Source organism: Nothoprocta perdicaria, unplaced genomic scaffold (genome assembly GCF_003342845.1).
Source record: "Nothoprocta perdicaria isolate Ctin4 unplaced genomic scaffold, notPer1 scaffold_147, whole genome shotgun sequence".
Taxonomy (NCBI): domain Eukaryota; kingdom Metazoa; phylum Chordata; class Aves; order Tinamiformes; family Tinamidae; genus Nothoprocta; species Nothoprocta perdicaria.
The window spans coordinates 804,193-822,210 of NW_020454616.1; the positions used below are offsets into that span (position 1 = coordinate 804,193).

The following is an 18,018-nucleotide window of genomic DNA, read 5'->3' on the forward strand; positions in this document are numbered from 1 at the left end:
CATCTACATTTCTTCTCCCTCTCTTTTTTTTCTCCCTTTTCCTGTTTTCCTCTACGTTTGCTATTTGTCCGAATCTCCTCTGTATTTCCCTCACTGCCTCAAATCCCCCTTGTCAACTCATGTGTTTAATTTGACTTTAATTAAAATTTGATAGTGGAAATCAAAATAATAAGACTTTGGAGAATTCACTGCTGCTTCTCTGTAGATGCAAGCAGACATAGCTGAAATGGTATTAAAAAAAAAAGGCCTATACAGCTCCAAGAAAGCTAACTCTGTCTGAATTTAAGTTTCCTCTAGCTATGTATTTCATATAGCTTTTTGTAATGGAAGTTCAGCACTTGAGACAAGCCTCAAAAGACATAAATATTTTATTAGGGTAAATTAGAACTTCCTAGGTTTCTCATCTCTGCCTTACAACTAGGGAAGTGAGTCTGATGTTGTTTTGCTGTTTTTAAAGTTATGGCAAGGCATGAGTCCAGTTTGCACCTAATAAAATATGTGAGCTGAAGGATAGGCAGTGTTGAAAGATGCCAAAAGTAACAGGTGACTTACAGCTAAAAAAATCAGAGCAGATAAGCTGCAACTGATCTTGTGGGCATGGTTGAATTCTGTATCAATCTGCTTTACAGAACAACTTGCTGTTCTAGAAAAATTCACATACATAATGTAATGAGGTGTATCTCTATTGCTTATACAAACTCAGAACACTGCATTTCACAGGACTGTTAATAATAAGATTTATGTGAAGTTTCTCAAGCAAGTTCTAATGAAAGTTTAATGTCATAGCATATTTCAATATATTTCTGATCTTTAAAAATTATCCAGTCACACCTGATCTATAGCTGAGTGCCAAAAATGGGTTATTTGATTTTTCCCTCCTTCCTCACATTTACCTCAAATATTGACTTATGAGCCAAACATTAAACTACATTATCCAGACAGAATAGATAAATACTGCAATGTACTTCTCTAAGTGGCTGATCTCAGGTCAAGCTTCTTAACTTTGAGGGCTCTGGTCAGCTAATAATATTAAAGCTCCTGGTGTACCAAATTGTTTTCTTGTTTGGGGCTCTGTCTATATATACCACAAACATCTTAATTCACTAGGCCTCATATGAAGATGTATATTATCCAAAAGATTCATCTCTTGTTCAAAAACCTATGATGTCCCTGAAACATCTATAGCACTTGGCCATATAAGAAATATTGTTTATGGTTTAGGGTTTGAGTGCTTTTTTATATAGGCTTTTGGCTGTGCTGTCTTGATAACTTTGTGTAGTCAAGCAATTCTCAAGGTGCTCAATGGACCACAAATGGCTTCCCCTATTGAATATAAGATGTATGTACAGGGCATTCCCCTAAATTCCCTTAACATTTGTTATATTCCTCAGATATTGTGAATGCTAACCTTCTCAACTCTGTCTGCAGCACAACATTAGCTTTTCTGCTAGCTTTCTGCTTATCAGTTCTTATCATCTCACTCCAGTTGCAAAGCTGCCTCATCTTAAGGCAGGGATGTGACTGTAGACGACAGCCGCGTTTGACTTGGACAGTTGCTGTAAATGGCAATGGTGTTCAGCAGAAAGACAAGCTTGATGTTGGGACCCAAAGCTGAGTTTTCTAGGCAGGCATTTGGAAAAGAGAAAATTTTTTCTGTTGTGCTATACAAAGACTAGGATTGTGCCAGGTAGTTCCAGGGAAGAAATACACTGGTTTCGGCATCCTGCAGAACTTCCAGAATTGGCTCGTTGCACACATGCACAAGGTGCCAGAAACAACAAAGACATGGTGAAAGTAATTCTTTCTTAAGTGCAAGTTACTGAAAGTTACTGAATATTTTACAGTAGCTCTCCAGAGTGGCCATAAAGTAGAGTACTCTTGAAAATATCTGCATTTATACTTGGAGCAATTTAAGTGCCAGAACATCTTGTACACTTGTCACCCTGGCTTCTTCCACCAGAACCTGCAGTACAACTGCTACCTTACTTGTAGAGAAGTGTATACATGTAGTAACAAAGATCTATATTCTAGTATGCAATTAAGAGTAGCTTTTCAGAACTCTTATAGGCATTGTCAATAATCTAGTGAAAAGAGCTGCTGTAGAAGGTTTCCCTTTAGATATTACTTCCCCTTTTTTTGTTCGCTCAAATGTTCTTCATTTTTTTTTCCTGATGAAGGCAAAAATGCTGTTCTCTGCTAGGTATAAGTAAAAAAATACATGCATATGAGGACTGATATTGGTTCTGTAGGAAAAGCACAAAGGGTCCATGCTCTGTTTGTTGGGCTAACTAGTTTTGTTACCTGTGAAATCTTAGAGTCTTATTGGTGCACTTTATTGGTGCACTTCTACCTGACAATTTATTAAATTAATGATTCATAGTTGGTGGGAGTTTCATAAGAAACCTAAATAACAATAACTCTTTCAGTAGAATCTCTACCAGTTGAACATCTACCTTTGACATTACAATTAACAATCACACAGAATCACAGAACTCAGAGTTCATTAGAAAACTTAATGAAAAACTACACTATTGAAAGCACAATAAGATACAGGATGCAACCTTGTAATAGACACTCTTATCAACTCTTTCTCTTTCTCTTTCTCTTTCTCTTTCTCTTTCTCTTTCTCTTTCTCTTTCTCTTTCTCTTTCTCTTTCTCTTTCTCTTTCTCTTTCTCTTTCTNTTTCTCTTTCTCTTTCTCTTTCTCTTTCTCTTTCTCTTTCTCTTTCTCTTTCTCTTTCTCTTTCTTATATTAACAAGATTTCTCTCTGCAGGCACCACAGGTTACTTAATTTTTTTTTCTGTTTTGAGTCAGGAAATAACCTTTACTTATTGCTTTAAATGGAATCAGAACATTAATTTTCATGGCAAATATGCCTACAGTATATTGTTAGTTGTCACCCTACTCCAATGTTTTCTAGTATTAGTTTTTCTCCATTTAAAAGTAGCTCAAAGAAGAAGAAACTTTAAAGGCATATTGCCTGTAAATGCAAAGGAAAAACTGAGTTCTATGATAGAAAAATATTGCTTCCACTAAATTTGATTCAGTCATTGAGTCTGAAACCACAGATTCAAAGAAAAGTTTTTCAAAAGCATATGGACAAGTCTTTAAAGTAGTAGTATTGTAAAGAAAACATGTAGTTTATTTTATCTTTATGTGCCTATATATTAGTTTCTATGAAGAAGAGTAAATGGATTACAATCTTGAAATTGAGGTCATTTCTGTTTCAATAAGGAGAACCTTCATGTTACCTCAGGACCAAACTTCTAGAAGTTCAGTCTTTGCTTCCATTGTGCAGATAAACAATGTGGAGTAAAGGGAGTTTCTTCTGATTTACAATTACTGTGATAAGACAATATTTGTAGCTTTTATTAAAAATATATGCTTTCAAAACGTAGCAATCAGAATCATGACTGCCAAGTACTTTGAACTTAGTTCAGAAAAATTTCTTCTGAAATTGTTTCTTCTACGAGGAGAAGATATGGTCATTTTAATTTTCTTTTTCATATCAAGAGAGAGCGCTTCTTTTTCAAGATATCTTTCTGCATGCTGTCAGTGAGGTATCAGATTAAAGACTATCTCAGGATAGTCTTAAATTTTTCACAAATAAAGGGGCTGTTGTCACAGTCCAAACAGCAATGTGGAAAACTACAGTAGTTTTTAAAAATCTACCTTCAGATTTTTCAGAAAAACCTTTAAAGTGTTTAGGACTTTTTAGTAAGTAAGCAACATGTTTTCTGACAATTTTTATAAATAATTATTACACCAGAGTTAATTGCTATGGAGCATAAAATATATTTCTTAGCAAAGTGAAAATAGAGGAACTGATAGACTTGGGGTGAACAGCAATTCTGACATCAGGCTGTAAGCCGTCAGAGGAAGGTTGCCATTAAAGCATAGCGATGAAGAGGTTCAATAAACTGCATTGTAAAGATGTCAACAAAACAAACTTTGACATAAAGAAATACGATTTCTAAAAAGTTGGTAGGCACGCAGCAAGTGTTAAATCAGAGTGCTCTCTTCAGTGAGAGTCACATGGGGTTTTCTGTCTGCGTCTGTACAATATTTGCTAACATTCATTACGTGCAAATGCCAATCCAGATAATTTTGACAGAACCAGGTTATGGAGTGATTATATGTTGGGACTGAAGGGAGAGTCGCCTCAGGGAAGAGAAAGAGAAGCAGCTGGGAGGAGGGACCTGAGCTACTCTGTAGATTGAACAGGCCAAATTGTTGCAGCTTAGCGCTTTGTAACTCAAAGCTGTTTCTCTACTGCAGATAAGCAAAGGTCTTGTGCTAAAACCTCTGTTTCTCACTATCAGCTGAGTAGCAAGTTTTGTTTTCTAATGAACTGATCAGTGATTGCCACGTGAAGCACTTGAGACCTATTTGTCCTTTGTTCCTGTGTTTTTGTGAGTAGAGAGGGCTCGGGCAACATTTATTCAGACCTTCAGATTCTTGTTAAAAGTCTACAAAGATGGAAATCACTGAGAAACTGCCTCTGGTTAATGTAAATTCAATTCTGAAGGTAGTTAGATCATTCCAATGCAACTTATTCAATATAATCATATGCAGTAGCAGTCCCCTGAGAATGAAGGACATTTTTAATATACTGGCTTACTTAATAGTGAGTGAAACAAATAGTCAGTTCAATATAAGTGGCATACTTAATAGTCAGTGAAAGAAAAGATGGGAAGGAGGTGTTCAAGGCATTACTAAATTTTAAAGGAAATTGGAAACTCAAATGTTTAGCATTGCAATTTGTCTTCTTTTACTTGTTCATGTAGATAAAAACAGTCCTTAGAAAATTTACATGTATATGATAATAGAAAGTGTTTTGTTCTTTAAGCTCTAGCTCCTGGAAACTTATGACTAAGTAACTTACATAAATAAAAGATGGTTAAAAATGAAAAAAAAAAAAAAAAGTAAAAAGTAGAAAGAACTCCCTTCGCTAAAAGGTCCCAAACAACAAATAGGAACTACCCTGACACACAACATACAATTTTGGTTTTGCATTAGACAAGATTCCCTACCTTGACAGGATCCTTTGACAGGTACAACCTCCTTCTTCCTCTGTAAACAATACAACTGAAAGCACAGGAAACCTCTTTAAGGATGTACAAAACAGATTAATCTACAAAATCCAGGATTCCAAAAATCTCAACAAAAGGGGAACTAAATTCTATTTTTCTATTCTATTCTATTCGACTTCCAGGTGTTAGCTGAACAGAAAAAGTAGATTCAGCCTTCAACTCATTCTGGATTTTAGTGCTGCTTTCATTTTATTTGAGATTAATTCCTGCTTTTTATCTCAAGTTCATTTCTGAATTCAAATATTCCATTTTTTTTTCCAATTTTGACCTTATTGTCCTCTTCTGTGTTGCCTTACAGTCTGCAGATGTCACTGTTTCTGTGTATATAGCAAATAAGTACCTGTGAAGGATGTGGAACTGCTTGGCAATAATTTATGAAAACTGTGTGTGATCCTCATTACTGAGATGTTTTCTGTGTGTCTTTACTTGTTTTAACACAGCAGAAGACTTCAAAAAAGCAAATGAGAACAGAAATTTTAAGAAAAAAGACAATCTTTCTAAAATGGCTGTGTTTGCCCATTTTTCTCAGAGACTGAGGCCACAAGGCCACTTCAAGACAGTTTACCACTGGATAACCAGAGATCTGATGGGAATTAAGTTGCTCACAGGGAAAAGGTGGTTTTCTATATTCTCAATATATAGAAAATTCCTGGAGAAATCTTCATTATAATATGATCTTTCCTTCCTATAAACAATCTTTTGGACCAGAAATTCCCTTTCTACATGACAGCAGGGAGGGAGAGAGAGTAAAGGAAGAGAAAAAGAGGCTTTGTCCAATTTCTGTTTATTCATATAAAAAGTACAAGAAAGAGTATATCATAGAAAGAGTCAGAATCACAGGGAAACCAAGCATTTTATTGGAATAGAGGAACAAAGGGTTCCCTTTTGCCCGTTTCAGACTTTAGGAAATTTTAAAAGGAAACAATTGTGAAATGTATTTTCTTTTGGTGATGGTAACGTAAAACTGATTGTATTGTCAATCTAGATGGTGAGAAAGCAATTTTGAAAAATCATCTTGACCAAAATCCTTCAGCACAGTGGGGCACAACAGACCCTTCCAGAACAAGCAAAGATCCTATAGAAGATATCAACTCTCCAGAACAGTAAGTAGTACACTTTTACATAGTATAACAACTATATATACTTGTTATAGTATACATATATAAACACTATTACATAGTATACTATGTAATACTCTATTACATGGTATAGTAAGAGGCACCGCACATATACATGCGCTTGCACACACACACCTGTTGTTTTAGCCTTAAGCTCCATTCTGGATGTTAGCTGCTTCCCTAATAAAATATAAATTTCAATAACTGCATTTCACCAAACTCATATTTTTCCTCTCAAACATTTTAATGGAAAGACCTTCACTGTCATCCTGCCAGGCCCTTGCACAGAGATACCAGCAACAGAAGATGTAAGGACTGTGTTGCTCATACTTTCCCTCCGCTTACAGCTCTCAATTCCCCACCGCTTTTAGAGAATATACCCCAAACAAAGCTAAACTATGTATTTTCTCTTGTAAGAAACAAACATAGCGTGGTGTTTAAAGTTTCTGTAGAGAGCTAGAGGACATGCTGTGCCCAAAATGTGCACAAGCCAACAATAGGTAGAGAACAGAATACTCACGTATGCACATGTGCCTAATGACCATTATCAACTGTCCAGGTGCTTCCACACAGAAGCACAGTTCATCCCATGCACAGTCACCTATGGTCATTTCTGATGTTAAGTTAGCTAAGAAGTAAAAGCACTCTTCAATGTTGCCAGAGCAGCTTGAGCCATGTGGGACACAGGAAGGCCTGGAACAAGCATATTCCCCTTAGAAACTCCCCTCAGTGCTGTGGCTACAAGGAGAGGTTGTCAAAACAGCTCTTAAATTCATATATTATCCTCTATCAACTCAGCATAACCTGTTATGGGACAGGGGTAAGTGAAGCCTGATGCTTAATTTGTCTGTAGAATAAGTCATTTCCCTAAGTTAGTGTACTTAAACTGGCATCATTTTACTAGTGCCAAGAAATGTATAAGCTTATTTAAAAACATAGTAAGTTAAATAAAATACATAAATAAAAAGACTGAGCTATATCTGAGTTTTACTAGACAAAGTTACTGTTACATCAGTGACAGCAGGTTGTTTCTCTTCCATTCTCCCCGGTCTTGACAGCAATATGGAAAGGAACAGGAGGATATGGTCTGTTAACTTGTGGCTCTCTGGCTGGCATCATCGCCAAAAGTTTGGGGTTTTTGGCAACAGGAAGCCTTATATGGCAGCAGGCATGCTGGCATCAGATAGGATTCAATTTTCCCAAAGGTGGAAGAGGGTCCTTGGTCATGAACTAGCAGACCTCAATGATAAGGCTTTAAACTAGATTTGATGGGGAATGAGGTTTCATCAGGGAAGCTGGTGATAAGGTACAGGACAACATCTCCCATGTCACTCACACCAACTTGACACCAGAGCCAGCAAAAGATACCCGGAACCTGGAGAGGGAACACGGGAAAACAGGAGAGCTATTGAAGGCCATTGAAGGCTCACATAGCCGAGTTACAGCTGCCCCAGCTAGAAAGAGAGGCACATTGGGAGCCCAACTCAAATGTCTCCCTGTAAACAAATGCAGTCTGGGGAATACTTCAACAATCAGAACAAAAACAATCAGAATTGGAGCTCTATGCACAGTTGCAGGGTCATGATATCACTCAATTACTGAGACATGATGGGACAGCTCTCATGACTAGAATGTGACCGTGGATGGCTTTCTGCTTTTTAGGAAGGACATGCCAAGAAGGCAAGGTAGTGGAGCTGCTCTTTACATAAGAGAGCAACTGGAATGCATGGAGCTCTACCTAGGGGAGAATGAAGAGCAATTTGAGAGCCTGTGGGTGTGGATTAAAGGGCAGACCAACAGGGGCAATACTGTGGTGGGTGTTCACTGCAGGCCACCTGATCAGAAAGGAGATGAGGCAGATTTAGTAAATGCATTCCTTCTTTCATTCTTTATTGCGGAGACGAGTTCTCATGAACTACATAGCCCAAAGACAACAGAGAAAATCTGAAAATGTTCCCCTGGTTGAGGAGGATTGGGTCAGAGATTATTTAGGCAAACTGGACACTAAGGAATCTATGGGCCCTGATGGGATGCACCTGCAGGAACTGAGAGAATTGGCAGACTTTATTGCTCAGACACTTTCTATCCTCTTTAAGAGGTCATAAAGGAGAGGTGCTAGAGGAGTGGAAGAAAGCCAATGTTACTAGCACCTCCACGGAGAGGGACCTGGGAGTCCTGGTTGACACTAAGTTAACCATGAGTCAGCAGTGTGCCCTCGTGGCCAAGAAGGCCAATGGCATCCTGGCCTGCATCAGGAGGAGCGTTGCCAGCAGGTCAAGGGAGGTGATTCTGCCCCTCTACTCAGCTCTGGTGAGGCCGCACCTGGAGTACTGTGTTCAGTTCTGGGCACCCCAGTATAGGAAGGACGTGGAGCTTCTGGAGAGGGTCCAGAGAAGGGCAACCAGGATGATTAAGGGAATGGAACATCTCTCGTATGAAGAGAGGCTGAGTGAGCTGGGCCTGTTTTCTCTGGAGAAGAGACGGCTCAGAGGGGATATGATTAATATGTATAAGTTCAGGAAGGGAGAATGCAGGGAGGAAGGGGACAGGCTGTTCTCACTGGTGGCCAGCGATAGGACGAGGGGTAATGGCCACAAACTGAAGCATAAGAAGTTCCGTCTCCAGGTGAGGAGCAACTTCTTTCCTGTTAGGGTAACAGAGCAGTGGAACAGGCTGCCCAGGGAGGTTGTGGAGTCTCCTACTCTGGAGGTCTTCAAAACCCGCCTGGATGCCACCCTGTGCCACATGCTCTAGGTGTGCCTGCTTGAGCAGGAAGGTTGGACTAGATGATCTGTAGAGGTCCCTTCCAACCTTAAATATTCTGAAATATTCTGAAATATTCTGAAATACTGCAGTCTTCAAAAAGGGGCAAGAAGAATACCCAGGAAATGACAGGTCAGTTAGGCTCACCTCTGTCCCTGGAAAGGTGATGGAGCAGCTCATCCGAAAGACCATCTTTAAGCTCTCTAGGAAAAGAGGGTCATCAGTAGGAGTTAGCATGGATTCACCAAAGGGAAATTGTTTTTAACCAACCAGATAGCCTTCTACGATGGGATGAATGAATGGATGGATGAGGGGAAAGCCATGCGTGTTGTCTAACTTGACTTCAACAAGGCTTTCAACACCCTCTCCCATAACATCCTCAGGAATGGGAAGCTCAGGAAGTGTAGTTCAGATGAGTGTACAGTGGGGTGGACTGAGAACCGACAGGATGGCAGAGCTCAGAGGGTTGTATTAGTGGTGACAAGCCTAGTTGGAAGTCTGTGGCCAGTGGTGCCCCCAGGGGTCAGTACCGGGCCCAGGGATTTTCACCTTATTCAAAGACTTGGACAAGGGCACAGGGTGCACCCTGAGCAAGTCTGTGAATGATACAAAACTGGGCAGAATGGCCAACACTCCAGAGGGCTGTGCTGCTGTTCAGAAGAGAGTTGTGCAGAGAGGAACCTCATAAAGTTCAACAAGGGCTAGTGCAGAGTCCTCCACTGCAGAAGAGTAACCCTAGGCACTAGTACATATTAGGGGGTTGACCCGCTGGAAAGCAGCTCCATGGAGAGGTATTTGGGGGTCCTGGTTGACAACAAGTTAACCATGAGTCAGCAGTGTGCTCTCGTAGCCAAGAAGGCCAATGGGATCCTGGCCTGCATCAGGAGTGTTGCCAGCAGGTCAAGGGAGGGGATTCCCTAGTTACTTCATAAACGAACAAGTCACTCACTGAGAAAATTTTGGCTTGATGAGGTCTGACTTTGTGATTTACTAAAGGTCTTGAAGAGTAGGTCAGTGCAGATCTAAGTAATCACTGAATCACTGATATTCATGGAAAGCATTTAATGAAGTCCTGCTAAATCAAGACAGTGACATTCAGCACTATATAGCTATGATTGTGCCAGTTCCCAGGCAGTCTTCCTTGACTCCCATGCATTGGCACGGTTTGGTTACCCGAGTACAACAGTTAGGGCAAAGAGGACCCATGAAAAGAAGTTTTGTATAGAATGTGAGGTCCCAAAAAGGAGACCATAGCAGGCTTGAGGAGTAGGATTTTATGTTTCTTTCTCTTCAGAAGAGTTCATCCCATTCCAAACTTTTAAGTTTTCTAAGAAAATACTGTAAAACAATACTATGGACAGTAAGCAAGCAGTATAAGAGCAAAGGCTCTAATACTACCCTACAATTTTCCATGATGCTTATTAGCATGATCCCTAACACAATTTTATTGACTAGAGTTCTCACAAATAGTGCTCAAGCATAGTCTTGGCATGTGTAAACCCAGTTGTGGGAGAGTTTAGCTTCATGGATGTAAGTTGCATCACGCCAACCCATCTCATGTACAAAGAGCACTCTAAACCAGCTTAGTTGCATATAGCATTTTGTTTCCCAGCATAGACCAGGATATGGATCATGCAAAGTCATTTTTACCATTTCCTTAGGTGTGTGATTGGGCAGATCAGTATACTTTGTCCAGACATGTTGCTTTGTAAAAAAAAATTAATGGAGTATGCCGATGGATTAATCATTATACTATTTGTAATGATACTATTTGTATTCCACTTTGACAACATCCTGCTTACCTATTTAAGGATCACATTGGTCCACTTAACTGTATTGTGGCCAAACAAGCATATTCAGTGAGACATCTAGTATGATCCTCTAAAGATATTTTCACTTTTGCAGCTTGCTGTATGTTGTCCCATTTCACAAGTTAACAGAGTGGATCCAATCTTTGCATTGTTAAAATTTACGTAGTTCCCATCTTAACAATGATATGTAACAGTCTTTCAGACCTCTCACTAGAAATGATGATAGTTACAGCAGATGACTAAAATGTGCCACTTTGGAAGCAACCTATATATGGTTGCTTTTTTTTCTTTTTTTTTTTTTTTTTTATTTTGAAGCAGTTAACATTGTGTAACCTGTGTATTAGAAACTACCTTGATATTTTTCAACTGTAATGAAAACTCTAATCATAATTTGAAAGACAATAAAATACTCTGCTGAAGTCAGTTATATCAACTTTATTAAACAAATGCGCTTATCAGAAATGTTGTTTATGACTAAATTATTGCATTACCAGCATGTACTTTGTGATGAGAATGCTTCCTTTATTCTCTTTCTTAATTAACTGTAGTTCATATTGGCCTTTGCGGGATCATACTCAAAACTGCTTTTAATATTAGGTGTGTTTGGAAGGGTTAGTTTGATTGCGAGCATGTCTTGCTATAATGTAGAGCTGTTTTTTTGTTTAGAAACTCTCCTTTTCAGAAATTGTTAAAAAAGAATTTAATGGTTTAAAGACTGAAAAGAAATGCTCTCTGAATGCTTAGACATAGTTTACACATTCCCGCAGGTCTTAAGTTTTGATTTCAGCAGTTCTTTAAGTCTCTCCTCTTACCAAATGGATCTCATCAATGATCTATGCTGTTTTTGTAACACAGAACCAAAATATTTATCAAATGCTTTGCCCTCACCTTGTAAGATCATGAGAAGTATTTCTATGTGCATGTACACTTAAAGTCAAGCTTTTGTTGCGATTTTATCTATTCCTGATAAGTGACATGCTTACATAGGGCTAAGTCTTATTTAAACAGTGTCCTGGTACTCTCTGTACGTCAGCAACAATTTTAGCAAGCCAGTGCTTCTAACCACATATAACTAAACACACTTTGACCACCTTACTTTACCATATCCTTTGATGTATATTTATTGTATAGCAAACCTGAAACAGTATGTATGTCATCATCTTAAAAAGCATTGACACAAATTGTGGACAGAGAGAAAGGGGAAAAGAAACAACAGTGGAGCAAAAAAATCTCACACAAAGTTAGGCAGTATAGAAGATTTACTTCCGCTGAAGGAGTAAATAGCAGTCTTGTTTGGATTCTGTTGAGCCTTTTTATTTTGTTTTGTTTCTCCTAAGAGTTTGCCTAAACCTTTTAATGTATTCTAGTCTCCAAGCTACACTCCTCCACCTGAATTCCAGGAACAAGGTTTTCAAGTGAAAGTAAACTTTAAATAGAGCAATGATTTGGCATAGTCAATTAAATATGCATTGTCCGTGGCATGACTAACCTTTAAATGGATGGAAAAAAGAAGTCCTATTCACTCCATTATACAACTAGATTCTTTTGGAATACCTTCAAATTGCTCTTTAATGAAAAGTCCACAACAGTTGAACAAAAAAAGCAGTTCCACTGGTGTGAAAACAAGCATGGGTTGCTCTGTGTTTGACCCTGGAATGAGAGCCAGAATTACAATCTGTAGTTAATAAGAATTCAGCACAAGGAAACAGTGAACCATGCCATCTTGGGAACAAGGCATGATTTTACTGATGCAACCAAAAAGAGTAGGGCACAGTGGTAAAAAATGGGTGGATTTTATTAACCCCAGGTTTTCTAGCAATACAATGATAACTATTATATTGCTTATATTGCACCAAACTTTTTAAGGGCCTCTTGGAGGAGGGGGAAAAAAAAAAAAAAAAAAAAAAAAAAAAGATTTTGCTCAGCAGACTAAGCAGACTACAATTATTTACACCTCATCACTGTATTTAACAAGCCTCATGTAATTTGATAGTTTATATTATTTGGTTTCTGAGCAGTGTGATGGATGCCTTGGTAGCAGTCTCCACTTCCTAACATAAAGCAAAAAAAAAGCACTGAAATATCACTTGAATCTGAAGTGGTATCAAAAGGCAAATTCTCAAACATGCACTCCTTATACGGGCCTGTCTACACAGGCTTACAGGGAATTACTGATTTATTTCAGAATATTTCAGAATATTTAAGGTTGGAAGGGACCTCTACAGATCATCTAGTCCAACCTTCCTGCTCAAGCAGGCACACCTAGAGCATGTGGCACAGGGTGGCATCCAGGCGGGTTTTGAAGACCTCCAGAGAAGGAGACTCCACAACCTCCCTGGGCAGCCTGTTCCACTGCTCTGTCACCCTAACAGTAAAGAAGTTCCTCCTCACCTGGAGACGGAACTTCTTGTGTTTCAGCTTGTGGCCATTACCCCTCGTCCTATCGCTGGCCACCAGTGAGAACAGCCTGTCCCCTTCCTCCCTGCATTCTCCCTTCCTGAACTTATACATATTAATCATATCCCCTCTGAGCCGTCTCTTCTCCAGAGAAAACAGGCCCAGCTCGCTCAGCCTCTCTTCATACGAGAGATGTTCCATTCCCTTAATCATCCTGGTTGCCCTTCTCTGGACCCTCTCCAGAAGCTCCACGTCTCTCCTATACTGGGGTGCCCAGAACTGAACACAGTACTCCAGGTGCGGCCTCACCAGAGCTGAGTAGAGGGGCAGAATCACCTCCCTTGACCTGCTGGCAACACTCCTCCTGATGCAGGCCAGGATGCCATTGGCCTTCTTGGCCACGAGGGCACACTGCTCACTCATGGTTAACTTAGTTGAAACACTTGAACTGATATGATGCCTTGTATGGACATTTTTCTTCTGAAATTAAAACACTGGTCTTTAGTCAGGCATTTTGACATATGTCTTTTCTTTAAAAAGTTCCTTCTCATTTCAAGAGTGAATGCCTCCAGATGGAGAGACAACCCTTGGCATGCTAACAGTTTAATCATATCTCTCGCACTGACAAAACTTAATTGCATTTTGATTTTGTTGTGAAAGTGTGGGAGTGTCAATAGCCTTTTCTCAAGGGGCTGTCCTCTCCAGCGAAATGGGTTTGCTGGGCTCCTTGAGCTCATGGCTTACCACTTCTTTAAAAAACATATAAAAAATACAAAGCTCAACCTGTTATGCTAGTGTTGATGTTCTAGGAAAACTGGATATAGAAGGTCGTTTTTTCTGATTACTGAATTTTGGTATAAATGGGAGGTTATACTGCTTTCAGATTGATTATTAGATAGTCTAGCAGCACTAATTACAGTGGTTTGAGAGCAGCTTATAAAAACTGACCTGACCTGCAAAGCTGAACTATTTTGAAAAAGCTTGTGATCTGAGTTCCTTCTCTCCTTGCATGTGTATTTGCCTAATTTGGAGCGGAAAAAAAAAAAAGCCGCTGTTAACATCTTGTGCTAAAAGTGAAGCATGGCTTAAAACTCAGTTCGTAACTTTATATGTTTCCATGTATTTAGGAACAACTTTTCATGCAGTAGATTACTTTGCAAGGAGGTTGTTAATCCTCATTGCAGATTTAACATTCTCCTAGTTTTCTAGTATTTTGACGTTATTGGAAAAAAAAAAAAAAAAGAAAATCCCAAGAGGAAAATAAAACACCAGTAGGGTACCTCAACAGCAGGTAATATAATGCATGTGGCATTTACCATCTCCATCACAGCAGGAGGCACAGAAACTCTCGCAGCAACCTATCAAATATATAGTATATTACATTTCCCTCTTGGCTAACGCTTCTCTTTCTCTGTCTCCCTCACAGCATACAGCGTCGGCTGTCTTTGCAGCTGCCCATTCTTCACCATGCCTACTTGCCATCCATAGGAGGAGTGGATGCTAGCTGTGCCAGTCCCTGCGTAAGCCCCAGTGCCAGTCCTCGGCACAGGCACGTGCCATCATCCTTTCGAGTAATGGTTTCTGGGCTGTAGAAATGGGAGACCAGTGCTTCCCGAACTGTTTTTAAGTACTCAACGACTGGACTAAATCTGACATAGAACTGCTACAAACATATAACATTGGCTCTTACCACAGAGGAACTACTGCTGAGGCTATCATCACAGGAGTACCAGTGTTACTCATGTGAGAAGGCAGAGGAGAGAGATACACAAGGATTTTGATCTGTAGCCTTATTCATGAAGTTATTATTTCTTCACATTCAAGTCACTGAAAGTGTTTCTTCCCAAATTCCTACCAGCAACAAGGATGCTGGGAAATACAGATCTTGCAAAAAAGACACTAGGAGAACAAGCATTCAAATGTCACTGAGCTTTATGCTGCTGAGAACATGCAATTCAATACTGTATCCATGTAAGAAAAATACAGTGACTGACTGAGCTATAACATATTTATTGAAATAGAGGCACTTCATTTTTACAAGAGTTGTATTAAATTGCTGGAAACATTCTGCACTGGTTAGTCTTGCTTGTTTTCATTTCAGGGATAATATTTAGCAAGAAAGAAGGATTTTGAAAAATGATTCCTCAGGTGTCATTGAGACCCTGCATTTCTGTGAGCAGGCCCACCTCTAACTAGCAACTCTACATGAATCTGCAGCAAAGGCTGAAGCTATAGTTCTGAGTTGTTACCAACTAGACAGCTGCTTGGTTGGAATTGGAGCACTTTACCCAGTGCATCTCCAAGAATGATGGTAGTGACTGCCAGGTTCCAATGCTGACCATCTGCAGCTTCATTTTGACAAATTTCTGCACCTATTTCAAAATAAACACTACCAACCGTAATATAGCAAGCTGGCTGGTATATCCTATGTCTGATAACTCAAGAAACTCAGGATGGAGGCGTAGCAAAAGTCTTAATGCTACAGGATGGATTGCATTTCATGGTTTATTTAATTATGTCACACGTAATTACAGTAAAATTAATTTAGTGGACTTGGGGGGTGGGATGGGTTCAGGCACAGCATCTTGATGCTGCAGGTAGAGCCTGAACAGCACATAGAATTTAATATACACTGTGTTTGCTTTGTACCTGTGCATGTGACGGTCATAGCAAGAAATTGGAAGGATAAATCAAAATTACTCATAAAGTATTTTATTTGACTTAAAAGGACTGTGAAAATATATAATGATTTTATATTTCGGTTTAAACCCTCAAACTCAAATAATTGGGAAGAATGACAGTGATATTGCATTTCAACCAACTCTGGAGTCAGACCATCAGAAATGAGTGAGATTTTTCCAGGGAACTGGAGGTATGCCATTTTACTGCCAGGCTTGCTTGTTAATACTATGGGAAAAAAATATATATATGTGGAGCACCCATGGGGCTCTCAATTCCCTTTAACCAATGTCTGTGCAACTCAGACCAAACCTTTGGAATGAAGTTGCTGTGCGGGTTAAAAATGAGCAATGACTGAGGCAAATTAAAATGTTCATTAGCTGAAGAACAAGCTGCCACAAATCTCTGTTAAAAATAAAATACACATCACCGTGATCAAAACCAACATGAATATATATCTGAATCTTCCAATCAGGAGCATCACAGAATATTTCACTTGGCACATACTGTAGGAGAGATAATGGAAATATCTAGCTTTTAGAACAAAAACATGTAAGTATAGACACAAATAAAATAGAACTCATTACTCTGTTTAAGCACTAAACACTGACATTGTCACTCTGTGTATTAACAGTATTGCTTTATCATCAGGGCTTTGTTTATTTTAAAAGGAATGTTAATTTTTAAAGAAGAAAATATAACAATATTGTATATAATGTATACACAACATCTCTGTAGAAATATTATTCCAACATAGCAGGAAAAAAAAATCAGAAGTATCAGACCATTGGAGGTGAGTGTGTGTGTGTCTGTAACTCTTTGTGAATACTGACTGTGGGATGTTTATTAAGTATAAACCATGCAGTACATTATTTGTCTTAATGACACTGTAGTTTCATAACTTTTTTTTTTTACTTTAAAATGCAGATAATAAGACCAACCAAGTGAATATAGCTATTTAATGTTTCTGTTCTTTTATACTGCAGCAAAAAGGTACTGTAAATTTATGAAGAGGCTGTGCCCCAATGGCATTTTCCAATGATGTTAGTGCACAAATGCTTTAAACTAGACTGGAACTGCCAGAATAAAATGTACATGAAGAATTTCTTGTATAACCTTATACTGCATGATTTCAATTTTTAATAAATTGTTGCAAATCTGTTTTTATGAATAAAATTAGAAACATAGCTTTGTTGACTCTGTATCCTCTTTCCTTACAGCAAAACTATATAAATCTAAATATATATTTATATATGTGTGTATGTGTGTTACTGTGGATGTAGTAGAAGGATTCACATCTGAAGAAAACAGACCTATTTGCAACCTCTGGACACAATTACTGATGTACTCATGACTCTAAGCCATTTTTATACACACACAAATAAAAGTGCATCAAACATATTTAAAAAAATTACATCAAACCAGACTAAGTACATGCACTATTCTTTTTTCCACCGTACTGAGTGAAAGTTCAGGAAAAAGAGCAAGATCTGAATAGTTCATGTAAGTTACTAAAGTTCAACAAATCTAGCTATATAATAAGATTTTTGTCTCAGTGAACATGATGATGCTGAGAATGGTCACGAATGGTTTGACGAAAACAGGTACTAAATCTGTCTATCCATTTTTGGCAGTGTTCTAAATCAGATTTTGCTGCATGGCAGCGAAGTGAGAAATTCTGGGTATTGAGAGGGCAAGTTGAAAGAGCATTTTTACTTGTTTGTTTTTGAACAGGAGAATCCTCAAGCCAGCATAAAATGATGTAAAAGCAATGAGTCTGAACAAGTTCAGTGTGAAGAGAAAGGTATTTCCCATAGATTTGCAGTTGAGCCAGGAATACTGCAGAACACATGTTAAAGAGAAAATACTAGCAAGAAGTGAAGAGCATGGATTGTAGATCTCAATACAGAATTCCAGTTGACATGAGAAACTCAGATAAATTAATGCTCATTCAAGTAGGGAAAAAAATATATTCTAGATTCTAGAGCATGGATGGTAGATCTCAATACAGAATTCCGGATGGCAAGAGAAACTCGGGTAAATTAAAGCTCATTCAGGTAGGGAAAAAAGTATACTCTAGATTCTATTGTGAAACTGTGAAACTCATATTCATATTCGGTCAGAAATTGTGGAAGGATGTGAGCAACCTAGAGTTG

At 38.6% G+C, this 18,018-nt stretch overlaps 1 protein-coding gene across 1 annotated transcript in view; it reads left to right on the top strand.

Annotated features, from left to right (window-relative positions):
• The window catches only part of GABBR2 (gamma-aminobutyric acid type B receptor subunit 2), a 349,731-nt gene extending 332,752 nt beyond the window's left edge, over window positions 1-16,979 (top strand). Inside the window, exons 18-19 of the mRNA XM_026034555.1 lie at window positions 6,080-6,197; window positions 14,610-16,979. Coding sequence (XP_025890340.1) covers window positions 6,080-6,197; window positions 14,610-14,775 — 284 coding nt within the window. The 3' untranslated portion in view covers window positions 14,776-16,979. The remainder of the gene's footprint in view (window positions 1-6,079; window positions 6,198-14,609) is intronic.
• Window positions 16,980-18,018: the final 1,039 nt, after the last annotated feature.